Consider the following 18,002-nt stretch of genomic DNA (forward strand, 5'->3'; position numbering starts at 1 on the left):
ATTATAAATCCATCTAATGCTTCCAGAGATCACTGTTTGTCTGACTGCAGCTCTGTTTTAATGGCGACGCACTTGGTTTGTGTATTGTTAAAGAAGTGCAGTGTCTCATTTGCTCTCTATTTTGCTATATCCGTATTTCTTTTTAAATGAATGGGCTCTACAGAATTACAGAATTTGAATCCTATAATCCCATTAGAGGTTGGATTTTGCTGTGACATATATACTTTATAAATTTGCGGCTCCACTGTGCTTTGAAAGAGATTACAGAATTTTCATTGTGTCCTTGAAGCCCTGACAATTGTTGTTTTCTAAATTGGAGGGCACATTATACTTTCAAACTTAAAATCACTTGTTCCGATGTTTTTCTCTATCTCTCTCTCTCTCTCTTTTTTTTGCAGTGTAACCCGTTGCAAGGAGTCTCCACAGACCAGGCGGCTGATTGACAGAACTTGGCTGACTGTGGACCCTCCTTCCCAGCGTCTCCTCCTCCTCCTCCACCTCCTGCTCTCTCTCTCTCTCTCTCTCCTTTCCTGACGCTCCCCCTCTCTCTTTCTCTCTCTCTCCCCACTCTCTCTCCTCAATCGCAGGGCTGCGCTCACGGACTCGACACCGCCGACAGGGATGCAGCGAGGGCGCAGCGCAGCCTGAAACATGGCACCGACACCACCACGCGTCCTGTGGATCTATCCATCCCCTCTCCTCCTCTACTCCCTGCTGCTCTTCCTGTCGCCGTGCCGAGCCTTACGGAATTACCCGGAGAATGAAGGTGGGTGTCCTGGACCCGGGAGGGTGTGTGAGTGTGCGTGTGTACAGAGATGACTTTGGGGCTGTTGTGCGGACGAGCAGCCTCCCGGTCCCCGCGGCTCCACCGGCCGGGCAGAGCGCGGAGCGGAGCCGGGCAGAAAGTGCTCGGCTCGGTTATGAATGATGCATAAAGAAAAGCGGAGATGGAGAGAAGCAGGGGAGAGGGGGGGGGGGGGGGGGGGGGGGGAAACTGTTCGTCACGTTTTTTTTCTTTCCCGGGAATATTGGAATTAAATTTGCATGACGTACATACACACATGCATCCCTGACATGCGGAGGATGGAGAGGGCTGATGTGGACAATTTTACTTTCTGACATCTGGGAGAAGCTCCACATCTGTCTCACTCTTGTTTTGTTTTTCTTGCATTCAAGCAGCCCAACTTATAATGATTATGCTAAAGCAATATTGACCTCTGTGTCACAATGCTTCTGAATTATAGATATCTTCATTATAAGCCACTGATAGATGCTCTTCCCCTCTGCTGCCGTCTGCAAATGAGGAGCAGCAATTACATTAGATTTGTCACACGCTGCTGCTGAGCTTCTCCTGGTTATTGTATTAACATCGATGCTGTGCCTGAAATTAGCCAATGCATTTACTCACTAACTGACTGCCTGCTGGACTGAGACATGGGAGCTGGCTCCAGATGGGAACTTCTAAGAGGAGAGAGGAGCACAGCAGGGCATATTCAAAATGTAACTGGTTTGAGGAGCAGGTTTTGTGAGTGTTTGTTTGTTGCTTCTCTTGCTGTCAGGAGGTCTGACTGCAGGTGATACCAGCTGTGACTTGACTGTCATCCTGTGAAGCGTTTTCATTCACAGCTCCAGTCGTGTTCCTTTTGTGCAGCTCAACAAGGCTGCATCCCTGTCACGAGCTGCATGGTTTCTACCTTTCTCCTACTTTCACAGTAGATTAAACAGTCAAATGATTTCACATCAACCCCCCACGCACAGGGGACAGCACAGGCCAGGCCACACTCAGGTTTGAGGGGAGACCTCCTGCGTGCCTCTGGCTGACTCCACTGTGTGTGAGCTGAGTGTGTGTCACAGCCCGGAGGAGCTCATAGAGAACAAAAGCTCTGGAGGTGAGGTAGGCAGCGGGCGGAGAAGGAGGAGCAGTGCGCTAACAGCAGGAGACAATGCATGTGAGGGAGACACTAACACACCGATGAAATATTCATTCAAACGAGCATGAATGATGTAACCCCCTGGAAGCCAAAGGAAACTCCTGTTGATAGGGATAAACGCACAGGGGGCATCTGTGAGCTGCTGTGCACGTGTGTGTGTCTGATGTTCGACTTGAGCATTTTTGAGGTGACTGACAGGTCAACAGAGTTTTCAATGCACACCTTTTATATTGTGTGTATAGTGTCTTTGTCCTTCCCCCTCTGGTCATGTCTCTGTCCTGCTGCTTCAGCCTATTGGTCTAATTGGCACTTTTTAGCCAAGCCCCTGACTTGTGTTTGTGTGTGTATTAGTGTTGTGTGTGTGTGCGTGTGTTTGTGTGTGTGTGCCCCAGTGGGACAGTAATCCAATGAAGCCATTTTTGTCCGCCGCTCTATGCTCTGCTTTTACCTCTCAGCCTGCCAGTTTTCATGCTGTGACTGCACGCTTAGCTGAGGGACTGCTTTTCTTTTGTGCCAGTTTGGGTGTGCGTGTGTGTGTGTGTGTGTACCTTGTGTTAGTCTATGAGTGTGCATATTCCCCACCCACGCATCTCGGCAGTCATGTTATTCCAGGAAATCCTCCCTCTGAGTCTGTCTCGTGTATAGCGAAAAGCGTGGCTGTCATAAACGGAGAAATACAACTCTCATAGCTCAATTAAGAGCACAGTCCCTTTGATAGAGCTGATAGTGTTAGCAGCAAAACAGTGTTAAGCTGTCAACAAGCTTAGTTTACTACATGGGCTTATTGATTGCTCCAAAATTGTTGGCGTTTACAAGAAACACAGTTATGAGGGTGGGCTGGAACACTGTGCCTTGGCAGCACTGAGAGAATTGCTCCAAATTGCTGCTAACTGTGGACTTGGGGAACATGATCTGTGGAGGAAATGGGCTCATTCATAAGTTGTTGTGATGAAGAGCATCCTCTGAAGGTCTTTGTTGCCAGCAGAACAGGGAGGAAGAGGAGTGGGGTGAGTTTCTGTGAGCCAGCAGAGGGAGCCCAACACACAACCAGCCCCGGCCCTGGGGGCAGACTGATGTAACAGCTGGGTGGACGCTCACAGGTCTGTCCTCATCCCTGCTTTACCCTCCTGATAACCCAGTGGAACCACAATTGTCTTCTCTTTCTCTGGGCCTACTTTGTTCCTGCTCCCCCTCTAGTGCAGAATCCTGCTGGGGAATAGAGCAGATTACTTCCTTCTATTTATCTGTATCTAAATATACCTCCTCAAGCCTAGAAAAACACAGAAGCACGATCGGAGCTCTGTGCTTCCTTCAGCTGCAACGGGATGTTGACTATAAGGGATGCAAATTAATGTTTAAATTCCTTCCTCTGCCCAGGGTGAGGGAGGGGGGTGAAACAACAGAACGGGGAATATATTTAGGGTTGGGTATCGTTTGTTTTTTTTCCCCGATAAAGGATGCTAAAAAGATGCTTTTCAAATGTTACTGGTGCTTAAACGGGGACAGATGCTACACTTTTTTCTTTAAAACCCTCTATATAAGAAGAACGGCTTTTTTGTTGCCGAGGCAAATTTGAAGTTGGGACGTCCGCCCAGCCAGCTGATGGGTCATACAAGCAAACAAACATGAAATCCCTCTGCTCTGAAAAGTATCCCATGTGTCGCCAGGTGCTTCATTCAGTTTGACTTGTTCCTCCCTTTTCAAACGTTTGCAGCACGTCCCGGTGTCTGTATCTTTTTTTGGGGAATACACCCACACCTTCGACCGTTTAGCTTTAGGATTTTTGTTTTTGTGTCCATGGAGTTTGAGGTAGCTACTAGGTAACTATAGGATCATTTTGCGTGCTTCCAGAGCCGTGTTGCCACCAGTTAAGTGTAATGTTAATAAGGCACCGAAATCTGCGTTGTGATTCTGCCCTTTAGGTACCGGCAGTGAGGGATTGCGGTACCCTGGCCTATTTCAGTTTTATTACAGTTTTGAGATTTAATGTAATCTTGCAACCAGACAAGTATATTTATTGGACTGGCCTCAGGATGCTGGGTGGGAAAAGGCTGCAGTGCTTCGTAAGGTGAACATGAGGCTGAGCAGCCAGCGAGCATATGTAAAGCATGCCCTCTACACACACACACACATGCGGACACACTCTCATACACACGCACATCTTATGATTCACACAAGATCCTGACTGTGGCATAATGTTCGGTTAAAGGTCGCTTCCAGTTTAATTGCTTTAATCTATAATGGTTGCTTGTAGTTATCGGCAGAGCCATATCTCACATAGTGTGTGTGTGTGTGTGTGTGTGTGTGGGTCCGAGATATTGCTTTGCTCCCATGTAACAACCGTGACCTTGGACAGAAGAGGATATAGATCTCCGCTCTCATCAGAGAGCAGCAGAGAAGACAGCAAGCGCAAGCACCCTCCGGTTTTCTTTACTACCGCCACTACTCCATCTCCAATCCTGCTTTTAAACCATTTCTGCCCTTCTCTGTTTTCCATCTGCCTCCCTCCCGCCTTCCATCTCTCTCTCCTTGGTTGGTTTCCCTCTTGTCGTCTTCTTTTTTTTCCCTCTCTCACGCTGGTTCTTCCGCTGGTCGCCAAACAGTTGGACAGGAGTTGTGTGCTGCTGTGTGTTTTCTGTAATGAGGTTGGGCTCTGATATCTGCTTAACACAGGCCCATGCACTAGCACAAATGGGCATATGAGCACATGCACACACGCACACACGCTCCCACATAAACTGATTCTACCCTAATACACGGCTGGGGGGCAGTTTGGTGGTCTCGGTCCTGAGAAGAGTGTCACGTATTCCCGGGGCTGGCTGATAGATGGGGTTATAAATACAGCTCAGTGACAGAGAATGATTCTGCTGCGAGGGCTTCACCTCACGGATTGATTGCGTGTGCGTGTGAGAGAGAGAGAGACAGAGAGAGAGCGACCGAGACTCAAATGATAAATAAAAGACAAAAAGACAGATGCACCAGAGAGAATCTGTGAGACAAAGTGAAAAAGGAAAATGAGAACAAAGACAGAGGAGCAGATCAAGACAAACTGAATAACCCAGCCATCTCTCCGTGCCCTGCTGAACTGAGCACCAATAACAGCGCCCACAGAGCCACTGTGTCGTACATGACGGTAGTCAGTGGTGGCTAAATATGGCCTTGTATTTTCTCGTATTTTTGCTTTCCTCTTTCTCGCAGAGAGAGATTCTATAAAACTCTCATGTCTGTCTTTTAGGTAGTTCTTATCAAGTGGCCTTCCTGTTCAAGTGTTTTCCAGAGTTTGGTTTTAATTAGTTATTTGATGCTATATAAACGGGCTAACACGTAATAAATGACTTTGTTACCTTGACTGACTCTCGATTGGTCGAGCACGTGCGTTGATGGGACCTTGCTGCTGTGGCGCCATCCCCCGATCTCTACTGAACAGACCCTGGCTCCAAATGCACAGGACGAGGTGTTCATATCCAAGATATTGTGGCTTTAATTCTGGATAGTGGGAGGAAGTGGAGACATCCTCAGATACAGTCTACAGCCACAGGGTGAAGAATTATTCTTACTTATTATCTGTTTTACTTGTTTTTTTTGTAGTGTACTTAGATTAATATACAGACCTTTTTTATATTACGTAGTCAGTGTGTACTGTAATTCAATTATCTTCTTTCCACAAGCTGACATGACAGAAAGTAACTAAACACAATTTTTTCTGTTCCTTTGTTAGAGTGAATGTACGTACGTGTGTGTGTGTGTGTTTGTGTGTGTGTGTGTGTGTGTGTGTGTGTGTGTGTTAACTAGCTTGAACAGAACTTGGAACAGTTTTTAGGCTCGGATGATTCCCGTCAGATGCAGAGCTCATTAATGTCAGAGAAGTCTTCTCTCAGTGTGTGCTGTCTGAAGTGAAGTTTGGATGTAAGTGGGTTTCCCCCCCACCCACCGCCGTGTCTGCTGACCCCTTCCCCCTCTGAACAGGCCCTTAACTGCTGGTCCAGTCACTGATCACTGGGCCTTGGCCACTGTTAAACACACACACACGCACACACACAAATTCCTCTTTTCCTGGTTTCCTCTCACCCCTGCACCTCCTGACCTTTAATTTGGCTAAATTGAATTTGGTTGTTTCCTTACCTCCTGCCCCTCTCTCCTCCTCTTTCTCTCCCTCGCTTTCTGTTTTCCTTTTGTTGTTTGCTCTGCTGGTTTGGCTCGTGTCATGATTGTGAAAGGCTGCATTAGGCCGCTTCACAAACAAACAGCCGAGGATTTGGGTCAGCTGTAGATGTGTTTGCTGACCAGCCGCTCCAATATTCTCTCCGCGGTTAGTGAAAGGCAGTGAAGGTATTACAAGAACCAAATACCTAAGAATTTTTAAACGCAGATTTAACTGAAATATTCATGCAGTTAGGCTAGCCGCTGATTTTAATTTCCAGAATGCTTCAGAGGTTTTCCTGACAAAACCCAGCGACCACTGTTCTTTTTTAAATGACCACGATCTTTTTCCAACTCTTATTAAAGCAATTGCATAAAGTTAAACACTACAGAGGGGGTGGATTAGCATAAAACCTAAATTAATCCTTTAACAGACAAAATGTTAAAGATGTAATAAATAACAATTCGTCCTCTCATTCCTTCAAGACCTTTGTTTATAAATGTTTTGGACATGCGCAATTACATTATCTAAAATGTTTCCACCAATGTTCAAACCCAGATAAATCCCACAGTTTCATTTAAGTCACTTTTTAACTGCGCCACACTGTTCCACTGTTTGTATCGATCACAAATATTAATTGCCGTTAGCTGCGTAACGTGAGTAAAACTTAAAAACATTATCTCATTCCTGAACATGATTTGCGCCTGGGTTGTGTGAGGTTGATTTTCGTCAACATACTACTGGTGTTGAAAACAACTTTGATAAGTATCGTTATCAAACTAGGTCGTTATTGTTTTTGACTGAGCGACCCCTAGTTGCTTAAGTTACATATTGTATGTTTAACAGTCCAAAGCATTCTGAGTGAGGGTTGCCCCCTACCTTTTACGCTCCCATGTTTTACCAGTTTTAACTCGTCTATTTAGTACTTGATGCCGTCCACATCAGTGCAAATTGGTTTAAGTTAGATTTTATAGAGGCAGCAGGGCAGCCAGACAAAGTTGCTGGACGGGCAATTACTGTATGTGTGGTATCGACAGGCACTGAGCTGTTTGTGTGTGACTGCGTATTTATTATGTGTGTGTATCGACAGTAGCATCCTGCACACCTTTATCTGACACGTGATTTCCTATCCGTCTCCATTGCCATGGCACACTCCAGAGATTCCAGGCCAATTTACCCTCATGTGACCAACCACTGTGTGACAGCCATACGTCTGTGTGTGTGTGTGTGTGTGTGTGTGTGTGTGTGTGTGTCTGTGTGTGTTCTTGTCCCATCAGAAAGATTGCCTTAAGAACTAACGGAGCACAAAGAAGTAGAGAAAAGCCCCAGGACAGAAAAACATACACTTGGGGGGAAGAACTAAGCTGTTCCTTTTCTTACTGAGAAAAACAAACTCTTTATCAGTCATTGCTCATTAACTCTAATCAGTCCTCACCTTCTACTTTAACTAGCTATGCATCACAGTTTAGAGAGTATTTACAAACTGGTAGCTGTGGTTTTATTTCTATCAGGTCATTTCTGAACTGTAATGCGTGTGTACTCGTTTTTGGTTCCTTCTTTAGGACATTTTCCAGTGTAAACACTGACCTTGTCAGGATCAGTAGACCTTGTGGGGACCAATGTGTGTGTGTGTTTTTTGCTTTTTGCCCTTCATGAGTTGTTGGTCCACTGGCGGAGGGATCTTATTAAAAAAAAACAAGTGTCTGGATCTGACTGGATGTCACAGTTCAACACTGTAAGCATTCAACCAGCATGCACAGACAAACCCCCCCCCACACACACACACACACACATGCACGCGCGCATGCACACAAACACTCCGGAGCCTCTTCAAGCGACAAACTAGGGCAGCCCTCCTGTCATAGTCTTCTGTCAGAAAGGCATCTTTACTCCTCTGCACGTGTTATATGAAATAGCAGCGTAGGCTTGTACCCTCTTCCACAGTGGAAGGGGGAGGGGCAGGGGGGTCTCATTGAGGTACAGTTCGTCACATACATGAATATTTTCATAAACATTTTCAGTTTTCGCGCTCTGCCTCTTGGGTCGCCACAACTTTTTTTTTCAAGGCTGTAGGGAATACGATTTTCAATAAACCATTGAACATTCTTTAAAATAAAAATTCTCTAAAGCAGCAGCATTGAAAAAGTGCGTCATCACATTGTTTTACCTCTTCGACAGCTGCATAGAAGACTGACTTTTTCTAACCTGAAATTGAGTAAGATTTGTCATTTGCCTTATTCATGAAAATCTCTTGGTTAATCTGAGTAGTCTCCCTCTAAGTAAGTCTATAACTGTAGGTGTGTAAGAGTGTGTTACACAGAAAAAGTAGATAAGAACAAGAGTGAACTGATGACAGCTGGCTTGTAAATATCTTCTTATACTGAAGACTTGATCTCGTAAATGTCCGTATCCTAAGTTATCTAGATGATTGATGAACCAAATACAGGTTTTCTGATTGTGTGTTTTTTTGACTTTCCAATATTCCCACCACTCTTTGTTATTTCACCAGTTGATGATTTACCCTCTGGTTTCTGGTTTCCTGGAGGCTGCTGCATTTATTTCTTTGATCTATTTACATTTTTCCATCATTAACATACGTAACGAAAGAGGAAAGCAGCAAATAATAACCAATTTATCTTCTGCATTCATCAAAGTCAGCTTGTTGTTTTTTAGGAAATTATTCATTCCTTATTTCATCAATCAATGAAAATGTAATTTTATAAACTTTGGTTTTCAGTCTTAAGACAAATGATTTTGTTTTTTATGTCTTTGTTTATTGTTTAATACTTTATTTATCAGTATTTACAACTGATGGTCCAGACTCCTAATTACCACATCACCATGCTTTCTTCATGTGTTTCACAAAATCAGGTTTTATACCATGTAGTCTGGCCTGATGTGGAATTTATGTTGTCTTTGTCAAAGTGCAAAGGATCAATATTATATTTCTCTGATCAGAATACTTAGTAAAAAGGAGGAGCAGTAAAACGGAATCAAATAATAATTTATATTAAAATTAAATAATCGTAGAGAGCAGACAATTTGCAGATAGCAATCACACTTGAAAAATAATATTAATTTCACTCTTAAATCCTGAACCTCATCCCACTGTGAGAGGAAATTAAAAACATTGCATATTGGGATTTGCCAATGGCAGGAGAAATACACCCGACATTCACATACTGAGGAAATAAGTGAATATTTCACATCTTCAGTTCCATTCATTAAATTATGACAAAGGATGTATCTCATATTTATGATGTGAAACAGGCCTTGAGGTAGGACAGGAAGGATATACAGCAGCACAGAACTTCAATGAAATGAACAGCGGACGAGAGCGCCGATGGAGAGAGAAAACTGGAGGAAAAAAGATGGACTGAGAGCCTCTGGTGGTTTGTGGATGAGTGGAGAGAGGACTGATGGAAAGACAGCATGAGAGAAAATGTTGCGAGTCTTCGTTCGACACCAGTTTGCTTCCAAAGTTCAGAGCTCAACTCTTCTCACTTCTTCATCCTGCTCTCCGTCGGCCTGTTTTGTTGCCCTGACAACACTCTCACTCGTTGAACTGCAATCTCAGTGGAGTGGAGGCAGAAGAGGCTGTGAGTGTGTGTGTGTGTGTGTGTGTGTGTGTGTGTGTGTGTGTGTGTGTGTGTGTGTGTGTGTGTGTGTGTGTGTGTGTGTGTGTGTGTGTGAGTGTGTGTGTACAGTTGTGTATTTGAGCAGAGTAAGTTATCTTTACTGAAGCCGGCTATTTTTTCTAAAGAGGTGATTTCAGTCTCCGTAGTAATGTCCCTCTGATGAACGTCATATAGTTCAGCCTTTTGGGAAATACACTCATCTTTCTTTCAGCAAATTAGATGAGAAGATCGATACCACTCTCATGTCTGTGCACTAAATATGAGGCTTTTAACAGGATACGGTTAGCCGAGCTTAGCATATAGGCAGCATGGGAAACAGCTAGCCTGGCTCCATTCCAAGGACATAACATCTTTTAACGGCAACTTTAAAGTTTACTAATCCATTATCTAGTTTGTTTAATCCATACAAAAACAGACTAGCTACCCACACTCTCCAGTCTGGAGCGGTGTCCCTTTTCAGGGGCCTCCTCCTTCAGCTCACGAAAGAGGAGGCCTTCGACCCACGGTGTGGTCTATGGCGTATTTCCTATTTGCTTCACCATCTTTGGCATTACATCAATAGCTACTCTAGCGACTGTTCTTACTGCAGCTCAGTTTCATCGCCATTCATTGCAAGGCAATGAAACCCGGGATAGGTTGAACGAAGAAAGGTCCAACCATTGGAGCCTTGGTTGCTTTGGAATGGAAGGATGCATTTGTCTGTCACAATTGAAGGACCCTTGAAATCTCTACTCCAAAGCAGGCGCTTCTGAAATTGGACACTGCTTTATGCTAAGCTAACTAGAAGTTATCTGAAGTTTAACTCAGCATACAGATGTGAGAGTAGTATTAAATGTGCCGTCCAGCTTTTTAACCTCAGAATAGAGGTTCATTTTCTGATGCTGGAAATATTGTGAACATAATTTATGGATATTGTTACACTTTGTATTTATGTCCAACATTATAAAATTATACATATATAAAAACATTATAAAAAGTGGTTTTTGACTACTTGTTACTATTATGTCCTATTGAATATGTAGAATTTAAGTGAATCACTGGTTTTCATTTTGAATAGTAATAAAAAAACAATCTTTAAAAATTCACAAATACAAAAATCTGGCTAATCTGAAACATCATCTACAAGATAGCATGATCAGCATTCCATCTGCATTTCCCCAATTTCCTCTTCACGTTAATTTACTGGATTACTTTCTGCAAACCTCCTGGTGTGAGGAACATAAAACCTGGGTGGAAATTGGTTTAAGCCGATCTGCACCTATAAGAAAAACCCAGGGCTTGTATTTAAAATCAGTAAGAAAGAAAAACAGTGAGGCTTTTTCATGCAGGATCAGTAAGCCCCACCAAATCTACTGATTTCAATTAAATATTTTCTGCTCTGAGCAGAAAAAATCTTACGAACTCATTATGTAGTCTCATATTGTTCTCTATATTGAGTCTGCGTGGTGGTCTTATTGTGCAGCCTTTTCTCTTCGTGGCACTGGCCCCATCCTAAATTGTGTGTTTGTCAGTTTTGTGTGCGAGTGCGAGTGTGTGTAAGCATCCCGGTCTCTTTGTGCGCCAGTCTGGTTGTTGGCAGTGGCGTTTGATTCTTGGCAGGTGGATCACAGCTTCTTGCAGCCCAGCTGAAGCAGTGAGAGAGAGAGAGAGAGAGAGAGAGAGAGAGAGAGAGAGAGAGAGAGAGAGAGAGAGAGAGAGAGAGAGAGAGAGAGAGAGAGAGAGAGAGAGAGAGAGAGAGAGAGAGAGACTGAGAAGGAGAAAGAAAAAAGAGAGGAAGACAGGGAGAGACAGACACCCCAGGGCAAGGAAACAGGAGTGAGAAGAAAAACAGACAGACACAGAGAGGAGATGGAGAGGCAAAGAGATTGAGGATATGTTTTGGGTTTTCTGTATTTGGCTCCGGGCTGGTAGAAGGTGCCGTTTCAGCATATTGCTGCTTCCCGTACAGGAATTTCTTTCATTCTCATAATGTAAAACTCACAGTTTGGTGCTGAAGATCGATAGGACAGCGTGTCCATCAGGAACAGAACAACTCTCACAGTAATCAGGCCACATGGGCACGTGTATGGATCGGTGCATTGATGTCCCTTGATAGAAGCTTTGGAAATATTATGAGCACGAGGGCCCATGTGTGAACTGCTTTGTGTAAACGTGTTATTTTAAGATAGAGTGCTGGGGAAAGCCGTGTGTGTAGATAGATTTTCTTTTTGGTTTCCATTGTTGTCCCTAAGTGTTCAATTTTGGAATGTGCTCGACTATAAGTATGAGATATCATTTTTAGCTGCTTATCATTTATGTGTGTGTGTGTGTGTGTGTGTGTGTGTGTGTGTGTGTGTGTGTGTGTGTGTGTGTAAGAGAGAGGGAGACTTGTCATTACATCGAACATGAGCCAGGCTTGAGTGAGTGAATGATGAGCTTGGTGTTTTTGTTCTGGGCCAAAGCAGGCCTGCCCAGGCTTAGATTTCCCTCTCTCTCTCACACACACACACACACACACACACACACACACACACACACACACACACACACACACACACACACACACACACACACACACACACACACACACACACACACACACTCACATTTCCCCTGAGAAAGCGAAGAGAGAGGGTAAGAGCTTTAAATTTAGATGGATGGAACGAAATATACAACTTTAGCACAAAATAGATTCAAAGAGATTCATGTCTGTTTAAGCAAGAAAGCTTTGTATTTTCTTTTTGTCAGACACATGCAAACAAATAAACAAACAAACACACACACACACATGTTTATATATATAGCCTATATGCATTTTCACTGTGTCAGCAGACAGGAAGCTATAGCTAATACATAATTGATGTGTCCAGTCATTGATTAGTGATAGTCAAGTGATAAGTGGTATTGACAGGAGGTGTGATGAGAAGAGAAAAAGTGTCAATGTGTACTTTTATGTATGTGTGCGTTTGTGTGTTTTCCCAGTGGACTGCAAAATGGTTTGAGAACATGTAATGGCCTCTGTAACAGTTTGGCTTACAAGGCAGTTCTGTTAGGCCTGTACATTTCTACACATTGAGAAACTACACAGGCAAAAAAGTCACTGTAGTTGTGTCCGGCCCTGCAGACAGGTTTATTTTTATCCCTTGAGATGTTTGCCTGACGACAGACGCAACAAGGCGGAAATGTGGTGTTCTGTCCATTGAGTTCATAAGATATTAAAATCACGGCAGAAGATGCAGACACACACATATGGTCAGTGAGTACCAAGTCAACCAGGGTCCAATGAAAAATAACCACAGTGAGGCCTGTGTGTTACCTGGAATCGTAATTTCTGTGAAGACAAACAAAATAATGCTCCAGAAATTATATTTACCTCATTTGTATTCAAATATCCGAAAATCTGCAGGGATACAATCACAACTATCTGGAAGCCAAGATATTAGTGTCATTTGATGAACGATAAATGAAAAAACTATCAAGCTTGTACTTATCTATAGCCTACTCTGTGAAAAACAAGAACATTTATAACAGTAATTGACTCACAGAGAAAATAACTGGTATAATTGAGTGTATGTGAAACAGACGATTTGACCAAATACCTGTTGATAAACAGCTTTTACCGACAAAAAGAGAAGTGTGGGGGTGTGTGTGTTCACCTGTGTCAGGCCCTGAAATCACATATTATTATGCTATTATGCCCAATTTCCGTACGCCACTCCAAATGCACATGAGCTGGGGAAAAAGTCTAAATGGTCTTTAGTTTCTCTGAATACACGCGCGGACTGGAGGCTGCCGCTGACCTTTCCCTGCTCAGCATCTCTCCTCCGCTGTTTCTGTCTCAGCCCTCTCATTTAATCTATCGCTCTCTCACCTTGGCTCCGCTACGCAGCCTCTCTCCCTGCTTCATTACACCAAGTGCACTATTTTCTGGCTGTTTTCTCACGCAGACACTGCTGTGTGCGAGCTTGCAGGACACGAGCAGTTATGTGCGCTGTTACACGCGCATACGCACGTATACACTAATGCAGCATGACATGCCTCCCTGCTGCCATGGTGTGCTGAGCTGAGGAGAATGGCTGGGATTCAGTTAGGGCTGATGAACAGCGTGAGTGCGAGAGGAAAAAGAGGGATAGATAGGAAAAGAGGAGGTTGGACCAATTTTACAGTTCTTTGTTATACCTACAGGCAGTATGGATACACAGAGGGGCTTGTAAACAGCCACTCTCTCCCTCTCTCAATTGAGTGATTAGTCTCATTTATATGCAGGAGAGCAAACTGTTTTCTTTTTACTTTGGAGTAGTTTTTTCCAGGTCACTGCTGCATGGTCCCTGCATGAGATTGGAGGGAATATGCATGTGTCTGAATTTAAAACTGATGCCGTCACGTTGCATCGTGTCAGGTCAGTGACCCAGGTGTCTGATCTGTGATCTGTGGATTGAAACCATAGGTTCAAAGATTCCAATGGCAAGAGGATAACCTGGGAGAGCTGGAGTGAGAGAGAGAAGAAAGAGATAAGCAGCAGTCTCTGCAGATGGATACTGATTAAATATTGATGGTCAGCGGTGTTGAAGACTTGATTAGGACCTGACTGAGCCAAGCCTCAACAAGCGCAAGCACACACACAAACACACACACACACACACACATACAGACACACAAACACACACACACAGCTGCTTTCAGACATGAACTGGACTCTGCAGATCCTATTTTCTCTGGAGGACGTGCATGTGTGAACGTAAATGTCGGAGTGTGACGCTCCGTAGTTTCCACAATTTTTATCCACCTGACCTCCTGGTATAAAGTCTGTAGAAATCCAGGAGAAGTCGATGTGTGAACACAGCCCACGAGCCAGTGAGGGGGGGGGGGGTAGATGATGCTTCTAACACACGACAGACGCAAAAATTAAAAAAAAATAAAAGAAAACAAATATCTCCCGTTGAAAAAGCGGTGACACACACGATGAAGACAGAGACGAAGATGTCAAACCACACAATTCTACTGCTAACTTTTATCAGCCTAAAACTCACCTGAAAATATGTCCTCATGTTATGGGGACATGCTTTTTGTTCCCACAATGCGACTTTATAAAGTTTAGGTCCCCACAGCATCCGCCATACCTAGACCACACACACACACACACGCACGCAGGCACGCACATACATTCACACATGCTGGTCCTCACAAAGATAGCTGTGCAAGAGCACACACACACACGCAGGTGGAGAACCGCACACCAGCGGCTGAGCAGGTTTTCATTATGCCTCCCGCTGGTCAACCTGCCACCTTCTTTCTCACTTTTCATTCTCACCTTCCTGCATCCTTCTTCCACTTCCACCTCCTGTCACTCAGGAGATCACACACAGGAAACGGGTGTAATTTGAATCACATGTGCACATACACCCCCACCTCTGCACTTGGTGCTGGATGACAAACTCATATTCAAGTGGTATTTCAACAAAACCTTTTTTCGTAGTTGTAAGAATCCATTTTTAGGTTTGTACATTGTTGTTAAATGTGTGTTGAGAGGGTTACTGTGTGTTTTCGTAGTAACACGCATTGTTACTCACCGATTACTACATGTGGCCTTGGTTATAGTTTTTGTTTTGTGTGCCCAGGTTTTGAGTTAATTATCAGTGTCTGGATAATCCACACAGTTTGGAGAAGTGTTCACAAGAAGCTCAATAGATTTTCTGTTTTATAGCCAATGATTGATTCATAAAATGGATTCTGACCTTGATGTGTTCAGTCCAACACATGAGCCTGCTCATTGGACTGAAAGGGTGATGAGATTGAGACAAAAGCACTGTTTTAAGCCTTAAGGAAAAGGAAAGGAATATGATTGTATGGAAAATATTGAATATATTGAAAATTAACAGTGAGAATTATTAAACCCTGATTGTGGTTTAATAAGTGTCTGATATGTTTAATTCATACTGAGGCCATGTCAGCACTGGAATCCAGTGTTTTAATATAAGTTTTGCCCACAGCCTTCTTTCTCTTTCATGAAAACAACGTTTTTTCATGCTTGCCGAGGACGAGAGGTTGATAGTGAAAAGAGAGAGCGAGGTTTTGGCTTGGTTGTCACTTTATGTAAATGTGTGTCAATGCACCTTTAAAATAAACTCTGGCCTTGGTGCCTTGATGCCGCTTCATGTCCCCTTGAACCACAGCAGCTGCAGCACGACCGCAGTAATCTGAAAGCTGAAAGTATAGGTTTACCAGTGTTTGTGATTCTGCTGCTGTTGTGCCTCAATGCAACAAAACACGCCCTTGTATGAAAGATGAAAACATCTTGGAGTTTCACATGGGAGGTTTACAACCTAATGTTTTTTGGAGACAGAAAAATATTATTGTAATGTATGAGTTTGTTTACACTGTGTTAACATGCTTGCTCTCTCTCTTCTGTGTGTTTTGCAGTTACGTTGTTGGACTCCATGTCAGCTCTGGCCGACCTGGGCTGGGAGGCTTACCCTAATGAGGGGGTGAGTGTTCGCTGCACAACACAAACACAAACACACACCACAAAAAACATCCTCTCTTTATGTTGGAGCTGGCATCAGAGGCGTAAATCTGATCAAAGCTTGCAGGTTGTGTTGACTCGTTGTATTTTCAGGGAACAGGCAGCGACTCAGAGCCACAGCAGCAGCACTGGAGTGTGTGTTTTAGAGAGCACTGGGTTCTTCAGCGCGCCTTGCTAAATCGGGAGTCTGCAGGGGGAATTTACAAATTATTTCTGCTGCGCTGAGAACGCCGTGGCACCGGAGCCTCCATTTATTACGGGTTGTGATTTTTCAGGGATGGAGTGAAGGGACGGGGTGGAAGGGTAGATATTCTTACACGAGAGGATATGACGTGTACATGTTGTGTCGCTTGCGTGTGTGTTTGAATGTGTGTGTGTGTTTGTGTGTGCGTGACTGGGGTTATGTAACTAGCCTTTTGCAGGTATGGGGACCAAGGGAGTGCAGCCAGCATGAGAGGAGAGGAAGAGTGGAGAGTGGAGAGAGGGAGAGTGACAAAGTTTATTCAATAAAGAAATAAGAGCGGGATCTGTATGTCACTCAAGCAATAGAGCTGCTGAATGGCACTGAATTAATTCTATTTCCCCTTGAGTCACACTTCCTTCTCCACTATTCAGGGTCAGTGTGTTAAATTGCAGGATGCCATACGCAGTTTCATGGTTGTGCGCAGCGGAGAAGAGGCAGCTGAAGCTAGCAAGGTTTTGTTTTCTCAGGCAATCAAGGGTATCAAGTTCACCCAATTGAAATGCGCTGATTGTGGAACCATATTGTGGATGTTTGTGTATGTGTTTCTTTTTCTTCCTCACTGAGGCAGATTGTGTTCCATCTGTGTCCAAGCCAAAAGGTTTCAGTCTACATTTTGACAAGTGGATTACCCAAGTTAGTTTTATAAAAAATATGGTTCAGGTCGGGGTGGATTAATTATGGCTCGGAAAAAAGGCACATGTGTTGTTGGTTTACCCCTCAAAGATGTGTGTTGGCTAGAAAAGTAAAATATATGAAATGAAGCCCATCCTGTATATCTTTATTCATGAACTGTTAGCATGGAGGGGATCTGGCGTCTCCTTCCTGAGTGTGCACAGAACCCGAGAGGAGACTGGCTCTACATGGGCCTCCACATACACACACACAGACACACACACACACAGACACACACACACACGCACACACACGCAAAGACAACTCGTCTGTTAAATAAACTACAACCGCATCGACTGAGACATAAGAAAAGAGTTTAGTTTTAGTGTCTTTACTTTGGGTTAAGGCTCTATCAGCTGTTTTATCGCACAGAGGAAATTATTTAATTGTTTAAAGCTGTTTTTTTCCCCTCTATCATGGTTGGTCTCAATTTGTGTGTGCATTATGGAACCCGGAGCTGATGTTATCTTCCGCCAATAAAAATGATCCTACCGCTTTGTTTTTGTTTGTTCACTGCCAGTTTAAAGGAGACAAATGCAGAAGGCTAAATTGTCTGCGATAACCAGCTGCTCCTGTCTCTTCGCTTCACTATGACTTTTCCTGAAAATAAAAAGTTGTGTCACTCAGAAATAGCCAGAAGGCAGACAGGCTTAAAGCAACACCGCCATATAGGAAAAGAGGAGAAAGCAAGGAAAGAAGATGGTTTTATATCTACCCAAGTTTTATCATTGCCACCATTTAAACGTTGTAGAGCTAAATATGCGGAACACATAGATCGAAATTCATCAGTTAAGCTTTTTAATTTATGTGCATTCATGTGCAGTTAGCTGCTACTAGAGATTAGCCAAAATGCCGCCTGGACCCAAACATTCCA

General features: G+C 43.7%; 1 protein-coding gene across 2 annotated transcripts in view; it reads left to right on the forward strand.

Moving 5' to 3' along the window:
• Positions 1-651: 651 nt before the first annotated feature.
• epha4b (eph receptor A4b) overlaps positions 652-18,002 on the forward strand; it is an 80,251-nt gene continuing 62,900 nt past the window's right edge. The window contains exons 1-2 of one of the 2 annotated variants that reach the window (XM_061083843.1): positions 652-766; positions 16,110-16,174. In XM_061083843.1, the coding sequence (XP_060939826.1) occupies positions 652-766; positions 16,110-16,174 (180 nt within the window). Of the gene's footprint in view, positions 767-16,109; positions 16,175-18,002 lie in introns of those variants that run through there. The other variant, XM_061083844.1, reaches the window with a different exon arrangement.

The sequence above is a fragment of the Limanda limanda genome, chromosome 13, assembly GCF_963576545.1.
Source record: "Limanda limanda chromosome 13, fLimLim1.1, whole genome shotgun sequence".
NCBI lineage: Eukaryota > Metazoa > Chordata > Actinopteri > Pleuronectiformes > Pleuronectidae > Limanda > Limanda limanda.